Source organism: Vombatus ursinus, unplaced genomic scaffold (assembly GCF_900497805.2).
Source record: "Vombatus ursinus unplaced genomic scaffold, bare-nosed wombat genome assembly UNPS02005286.1, whole genome shotgun sequence".
NCBI lineage: Eukaryota > Metazoa > Chordata > Mammalia > Diprotodontia > Vombatidae > Vombatus > Vombatus ursinus.
Window position 1 is genome coordinate 6,467,606 of NW_020945064.1, and position 8,164 is coordinate 6,475,769.

Here is an 8,164-nt window from a genome sequence, read left to right on the forward strand (position 1 = left end):
AGGAGAACAATTTATACTGTAATAGCAACATTGTAAAAATGAACAATTTTGAAGGACTTAGAAACTCTGATTATCCAATACAATGCCCAGCCATGATTTCTGAAAGATTGATGCCACCCGGCTTCTCACAGGGAAGTGATGGATCCAGGTTGCAGAATGAGAGCCACAATTTTTGAACATGGTCAATGTGAGGTTTTGTTTTGCTTGACTATGTTCATTTGTCACAAGGGTTTTGTTTTTCTTGGGGGTAGTGATGGGGCAGGATATGAGAAGGACAAAAAATGAATGCTTGGTAATTGAAAAAAAATTAATTAAAAGGAAAAAAAGATAAATCGGACGATCCTTTCCCCCAAGGAACCAACAGCCTAGAAAAAATCCAGCACAAGAGATAAGATCTGAACAACTCAAACCAGAATGTAATCAAGTGTTAAATTATGTGCGATAGATTCTAAATATGGTAAGCGTTGCAGGGATGGAAGGATGAGGGATGGCTGCAATCAGTATCTGTCATGGAAGAGGGGGGCCTTGAAGGGTGGGTAAAATAATAAATCAAAGCATTTATTAGATCTAAAAGGGACCCTAGAGTCTAGGGTGTGTCGGGTGTCTAGCTTGACACTCTTCTTTCACGGACCACAGATTAAAGAAGGAAAGGGCAGATGTGAGACCTCGCCCTGCTTTCAGAAAGGGCTGGGGAGAGGAGAACACATGGCCATCCTGGGGAGACAGGCCAGCCAGGCCTTTCAGCTCTAACTACTGAGATCGGGATCCCTGCGGATGACGACCTGGTCAGTCTGGATTTCTAGCCCAGAGCCCTTTAAAGAGCTTAACTGGAAACAGCTGGAAGGGGGTGAGGGATTAAAATCACCAGGTCCTGGGCCCAGCTGACCTCAGGTCTGGGGGAATTGAGCCAGTCCCAGCACGGTGAGTGTCAGAGTCAAGGGGCTCACCCATGTGGTTCTCCATTGGCAGCAGCAACCTCTTCCCTCCTCCTTCCAAGGACTGGCTCCAGAATGCTCTCTCAGACCCTGAAGGGCTAGGCTGGGGGGGTGAGGGACAAGGTGCTGCAGGGAAGGTGCTGAAGATGTGCCCAGCAGAGGAGGAGGACAAAGAAGAAGAGTGTGCTCTGCTCTCTCTCCTGGACAGAGGAAAACTGGAGGAGACGCTGGGGCCTGACTTAGTAAGTAAATCCCCCTTCTTCCCGCCCCTTGCTCAGGGTGGCATCATTCATCCGAGAAGCATTTAACAAGAGCTTACTTTCTAGGGGCCAGGCAGGCATTAATACTAGGGGTGCCCTGCCCTCAAAGAGCTTCCATTCCAATGAGGGTCTAGGAACGTACAACATACGTTCAGAGTAAAAGGAAGGTGCTCTCAGAGGGAAGGCAGCTGGAGAGACCCTGAAATGCCTCCTGTAGAAGGTGAGATGTGAAATCAGTTTAAAGGAAGCTCGGGAAGCAGAAAGAGCATTGGAGTTCAGGTCCATTGACTCGCTGAAGGCAAGAAAGTACTCCTGTAGTTTCTTCCTCTGAAAAATGAGGGCCAGGAGGAGCCTAGCTCCCTAAAAGCCTCTGTATGGGCTCATGTTCCTAGGAGTCTGGGATTCCTATCCATCCTTTACCAAACTTGTCTTGATTATGCAGTCCCTGAGGGTGGACCTCCAGGTCCATGGCAGTCTCTGCTGAATCCTCATAGGCAGATTCAGTGTAGGCACTGACTTATCTCCTGGGGAAGGAAAGGAAGGCAAAGAAAGATTCTATAGCAATAGATCATACAGTCCTCTGAAAGAAGCTAGGAGGATCTTTAGAAGTTTAAAAGAGAGTCCTAGAGTGAGAGCAAGTGATTGAGGGGGTTGCAGAGAACGGGCCACTGGTATCTTCCCCTGGGTTCCATTCCCCTCCCCCATCCCACTGGAGTTCAAAGGAAACTGGTCTCTGAGGGAGCCTGACTTTCACAGGAGGCAGGTGTTTCCGCCCATGTGCCCCAAGAAGATGGGCGGGAGCTAGAAGACATCAGAACCAAGCTACAGAAAATAGAGGCGGCCCATGAGAGACAGGAGCTCAAAGGGATGGAGGAGACAGAACAGCAGCAGCCCCATGACGAGAAGGAGGCAGCCACAGAAGCTTCCAGCCCCTCTCCAGCCCCATGTGACAATGAGGCCACTCGTCTTCTGACCCCAGGGAACGGTAGGAAGCTGCCCCTTGCACTTTCTCCACACTCTGCTGGTACACACAGGCTTTGGGGAGGGTGAAAAGGAAGTAGGAAAAGAGAGCCTGGAATGGGAAGGGGCATCCATTTGTCTGCAAGCTTCCAGGAGTCGCAGTGTCTGGGAGACATGACCTCTAACCCCGTGGATGCTTGGCTCTGAAGTGTCCAGCCCTTCTGCCCCCTGATCTGCACAGTGGTACTCCCACCTATCTTGAGTTCCTCCTGCAAATAATTTCTCGTTCTAGGTATACCCTTCCATGGGACACCCATTGAGAAGGTACGGGCTGATCACAGATCTGTCTACGTAGGCAATGTAAGTGGTTGGAAAGGGCACTGAGGGTGAGGGACTATTGGTCAGGTGAACCCCAAGATGAGGTGAGAGGGTAGATAAGACAAGCCACAAGCCTTTATAGACAGCCACACTGCCTGCCTTTAACCTTGACTATCTTGGCCCAGCATGAACCAATTAGATAAAAATGTCTGGAATGTCTTACTACTACTACTTCTCTGAGGATGGGGCCCTTGATGGTCAGAGGGGCATTAGGTCATGATGCTTAAGCCTATGAGGGAGCTCCTGCTGCAGAAGGAATGAAGGCTAGGTAAAGAAGTCTCCTTCATGGTGACTGATGGGTGGGACACTATTGGTCTTTGTGGCCAAGGCACCTACGCTGACCACCATGAGGTCAGTCTGAGCTCTGGTTCTAGTCTCTGGAGCATCCTTTGGGGAGAAGGGGAGGAAAGGTTTGAGAATACACTTGGAGGAAGTAGGTAGAATTTTTTATTTTTTGCTACAAATGCCTACCAGATTGTTTGTCACAATCTGGGTGCACACACACATACACACGCATGCACACACACACACACATACACACAAACACACACACAAGCTGAGCTCTGATGGGCCAGTATTTCCAGGTGGATTACAGTAGCACGGCTGAGGAACTGGAGTCCCTCTTCAACTGCTGTGGTGAAATCAACAGGGTCACCATCCTCTGTGACAAGTACTCTGGACACCCCAAGGGGTCAGTGCTAGGGCTCGTGCGGAAGGGGAGGAGGGAGAGTGTTGGATTGGGTTGGGGTTAATCCCAACCTTGCCAAGATCCTATGATTGGTTAGATGCCTAGATATTAATTCGCCCCTCTGAGTCACTGTTGTATGATAATCTTGGGCATAAGCAAGAGTTGGGTCGTCTTCATCTTCTGCCCCTTCTCGGGAGCTTTGGCCCTAACCCTCACCCTGACCCGTCCCTCTCCTTAGGTATGCCTACATTGAATTTGCCTATGAGGATTCAGTGAAGACTGCTATGGATCTGGATGAAACCACCTTTAGAGGCCGGATAATCAGGGTGAGTTTATCAGAGGCCAACAGTTAGAGGATGGATGGATAGAAAACGCCATGCAAATCAATAGATGTTTAGTAAACCTCTCATTCTTACATAGCCCAGTGATAATGGATTGAAGGGATAGAAGGATAAAGATTGGACCTGTGTAGGCAAGTGTTCAGATAGGAGACCCTTGGGGAAGTAGTATCAATAAAACACTTCCTTCTCTCATGTTCCCTATATCCAAAGATAACTGAAGTTTCCATTCTGACGTGCTAAGAAAATGATGGCAACCATTGACATAAATGAGAAATCCAGAAGAGTAGTTGGGATATTTCTTTAGAGAAAGGGAGTTATTCATTGTAAAAAAGAATTCTATGTTGTTGTTCAGTTGTTTCAGTCATGTCCAACTCTTTGTGTGACCCCATTTGGGGTTTTCTTGGCCAAGATACTAGAGCAGTTTGCCATTTCCTTTGTTGACTCATTTGACAAATGAGGAAACTGAGGCAAACAGAGTGAAGTGACTTAACCAGGGTCACACAGCTACTGTGTCAGAGTTGGGATCTGAACTCGGGAAGACGAGTCTTCCTGATTGCAAGCCCAGCACTCTGTCCACTATGGTGCCACCTACCTGCCTCAGGAATTCTATCTTTTTGCCCAAATCCAACCCCTCTCTAACCTTTTCTATTTCCACAAGAGCCATTACGGTCCTCCACGTCACCCATGTTGGTTACTTCTTGAGCTGTCCTCGATTCTCCCACATCAAATCAGTCGCTAAGTCCAGTTGTTGGCCATCTCTTAGATCTACTACTCCCTTATCTCATTCACACGGTCACCCTCATAGATGAAGCCCTTATTACCTCTTCCTTGGGCTGTCAGAATAGCTTTCTCATTGTTCTGTCTCCTTCCAGTCTCTCTTTTCTCCCTCCTTCTACTCACCTGCCAAAAACTGCCTAAGGCACAGCTTTGACCAGAAATCCTTAGAGGTTCCGTCTTACCTCTAGAATAAAATAAAGACTCCTTAATTTGACATTGAAAAGTCTTCCCAGTAAGACTGGAGCCCAACTGCACAGTACACCCCTTTGTGTGTTCCGCATTTTAGTCTAACAGTACAACTATCTGTTCCTTAAGTTTAATAAGTCATTCCGCTAGGCATTCATATGAGCTGCTGCCCATAAATTATCCACCCTCGATGAATTAGCCAATGGCTTGTGTCTCCTCAAATTACCTTCTTTTATACTTATCTATATAAAGGTTCTATTTCTCACTCATCCCCAATAGAATGTAAGCTCCTTGAGGGCAGGAATTTTTTTTTTTTGTTATTATCTTTGGATCCTGGTGTCTTGTATATATCCAGTATTTAAGATAGGTATTCATGGAATGGGGCAGCTAGGTGGCACAATGGAGAGAGTGCTGGACTTGAGTTCAAATCTGATCTTGGATATTTCCTAGCTGTGTGACCCTAAGCAAGTCATTTAACCCTGTTTGCCTCAGTTTCCTCATCTATAAAATAAGCTGGAGAACGAAATAGCAAACCACTCCAGTATTTTTGCCCAGAAAACCCCAATGGGGTCAATGAAAAGTTGGACATGACTGAAAATAACTGAGAAATTCATGGAGTAGACCCTCCTGGTAAAAAATGTGTTCATTTTACTGGGTTTTCTGGAGATTGTCCTAACCTAAACAGATGCTAGTGACAGACCATCTGTAGAAGGGAAAAAGTTTAGAAGAAGGTGAGGCTTTGTGATAGTCCTCAGATCCTGCAAAGTAATAAACAGAGCTAGCCCAAACTTGAACCTAGTCAGATCTCACAAGCAAAGCTTTGGGGAGTTTCCAGTAGGACCTGATTTAGGGCTGATGTCCCAACCAGCAAGTGTGTTATCTTGGAGTCTTAGAGACATCTGAGACTTTTTTTTTCCAACTTCATCTTCTTACCAATGACCTCTTAAGGGGTGGGGTGGGGTGGGGATCTGCTTTCTATTTCAGGTTCTGCCCAAAAGGACCAATCTTCCTGGGATCAGCACTACAGACCGAGGTGGCCTGCGGGCTCGACATTCTGGCAGAGGAGGCCCTCTCCAACGGTATGGTCTTTATATTGGGGAACGATCAAGGCCAAGGTGGAGAAGTCACAGGTAAGGGGCACCTTGGGAGTCTCAGATGGGGTGAGGGACAGCCCAGATCAAAATCCCAATAGCATCTGTTTTTTCACTCTCAGCCTGTACCACCTACAGTGGTGGGGAAGAGCAAGAAACCCCTCTTTGGACAGACTGGACAATTCTAGCCACCCTCATAGCACAGCCAGATCTGGGATGGGATGGACAGGGCTGAGTTGGGGGAGGAAGCCAAGAGATTTTAGTTGCTAATTCTAGGAAAGGAGAATATCTAATTAGATTTTGAGTCAAGAATGGTCTTTCCTTTGAAGTCGCTGTCATTGAGTTTGTCATGGCAATGTGACAAAATGCTGGCCGGGTTAATTTCCTGCTGGATTGATCAGACTTTTCAGATATGGCAGGAGGTAAAGGAGTCCCAAACCACCCAGTAATTTGCATCAGGCAAGCCGATACTGAGTTCCTACAAAGCTATGCAGAGCACCCTCGTAGAGGTAGATGGTGGTAGAGTAACCCATGGATGAGTGGGTCATGCCAATAACAGCCCAATCCAATCTATCTACTTGTTTTTAAGGCTTTGCCCACTCTGATAATACACAACTCCTGATCCATTTTTCTCTCATAGGGGACATGGAAGATTCTCCCAGTGGTTTGAGCCATATTAAAGGGTTGGACTGGTGATGTGAGCTGTGAAGAAAACAAGATAACTGAGATCTGGGACCATATTAACTACATAACCAGTGTGCTCAGCTAGGATTCAGTGGGGGTGGGGTGGCATTGAATAAATCTGGTCCAGAGTACAGTGCAACCAAAACAGATGGCCAGCTTGTCAGGCAAAACCCAGTGGCTGAACTACAGATCTGTAAGAGGCCTCAGGTTGTGGAAGCATGTGAAGCTCTTTCCTTTTTTGTTTCTGTCTCTGTCTAGAGGCAGATCAGTCCATGTTATAATGAAGGCATGTGGACTCCCTGATGGCCAGTGCTCTTAGAACTACTCTGGTCTTAGACCTCTGGTCTTTTGGCCCCTTGGACCAAGGCTGGCAGGACGTTTTCAGCCAAAGCCTTGAAATATTATGATACTAAATCGAGGTATCTGGCTTTCAAGCCTCTGGCTAACCTCACCCTGACCCTTTTCCATTTTGAGAGCACCATGACTTTAGTTTGGGATTGCAAATAGGGTGATCACCAATGCAGGGTGGGGGGAGTCGGGGAGGAAGGGACAGGATGAAGCTTTAACCTAGCATGGCTTATAGTTCAAGTTAATGATTTTTAACAGAAACAAATGTACAGAATGTTTTCTTAATAATATAAATAATTAAATTTGAAATATTTTTTAAAAAGCACGGATGTTTTCTTTTTATTCACCCATCAACTAGTTGTGGTTCCTCTTCCTACTGTAAATGCAAACACTTAAAGAGGCAAGAGCTCCTTTCATTACAATGGAAAATGTAGACTCTTTTAAGGAACACGGCAGATGTCAAGTATCTTCTGTTCACCAACCATATGTCTGAGGATGGGAATAGGGTTGACTTTTTTTGGACATGTGGGTTTTCACTTCTTTGTCTACAAGCTGGCAGGTGGTACCCGCCCGAGTTCAGAGAAGGCTGATTGTGGCTTTAATGAACAACTAAAATTTGAATTTGAGTGAAATTCTTAAATATATTACTAGCTAAACTTTTTGTTAATTTATTTACTACTTAGCTTATTAAATTTTTTTATTACATGCCTAATCAAGCTTTGTTTCCCGAAACTCTGCTTAGGGTGTTCTCTCCTGTGTCTAGCACGGGGCCAAGCACAGAGTAGGCACTTTAATAGATGCTTGCTGGTTGATCTGCCCACTTATAGGCTGGTGTCTGCAGGTGGCCTTCCCAGAAGCACTGGTTTCTGCTAATTTAGTAACAGCTTTTATTAAGAATTGCTCTTTCTAGGGCTGTATTCCAAAGAGATCATACAAATGGGAAAAGGACCCAAACGTTCAAAAATATTTATAGCAGTTCTTTTTGTGGTGGCAAAGAATTGGAAATTGAAGGATTGCCTATCAATTGCGGAATGGCTGAACAAGTTGTGGTAAATGAATGTAACGGAATACTATTGTGCTATAAGAAATGATGAGCAGGCCGACTTCAGAAAAACCTGGAAAGACTTGTATGGACTGATGCTGAGTGAAGTGAGCAGAACCAGGAGAACGTTGTACACAGTAACAGCCATGTTATTCGATGACTAATATTGATAGACTTATCCCTTCTCAGCAATGCAAGGATCTAAGACATCTCCAAAGGCCTCATGATGGAAAATACCATCCACATCCAAAGAAAGAACTATGGAGTTTGAATGCAGGTCGAAGCATACTATTTGCTATTTTTTTTTTCTTCTGTTGTGTTTTGTTTCCTCTTTCTGGTTGTTCCTCCTATTGGTTCTAATTCTTACTTACAACATCACCAATGTGAAAATATGTTTAATAGGAATGTATATGTATAGCCTATATCAGATTGTGCGCCATCTTGGGGAGGGAGGGGGAGAAAAATTTAAAATTC

At 45.4% G+C, this 8,164-nt stretch overlaps 1 protein-coding gene across 1 annotated transcript; it reads left to right on the forward strand.

The window, feature by feature from the left end:
- Positions 1–933: 933 nt before the first annotated feature.
- PABPN1L (poly(A) binding protein nuclear 1 like, cytoplasmic) lies at positions 934–7,591 on the forward strand. The gene is made up of 7 exons (XM_027847619.1): positions 934–1,177; positions 1,952–2,180; positions 2,448–2,515; positions 3,118–3,224; positions 3,460–3,547; positions 5,510–5,655; positions 6,257–7,591. The coding sequence occupies exons 1-7, from the start codon at positions 950–952 to the stop codon at positions 6,294–6,296; spliced, it is 906 nt and encodes a 301-aa protein (XP_027703420.1). The 5' UTR covers positions 934–949; the 3' UTR covers positions 6,297–7,591.
- Positions 7,592–8,164: the final 573 nt, after the last annotated feature.

What these genes read in the sequence shown, in the direction of transcription:
- PABPN1L (XM_027847619.1), top strand. Translation starts at nt 950, where the DNA reads ATGTGGTTCTCCATTGGCAGCAGCAACCTCTTCCCTCCTCCTTCCAAG. An exon ending in AGACGCTGGGGCCTGACTTA is followed by an intron (nt 1,178 to 1,951) that starts GTAAGTAAATCC and finishes TGACTTTCACAG; the next exon opens with GAGGCAGGTGTTTCCGCCCA. An exon ending in CCAAGGTGGAGAAGTCACAG is followed by an intron (nt 5,656 to 6,256) that starts GTAAGGGGCACC and finishes TTTCTCTCATAG; the next exon opens with GGGACATGGAAGATTCTCCC.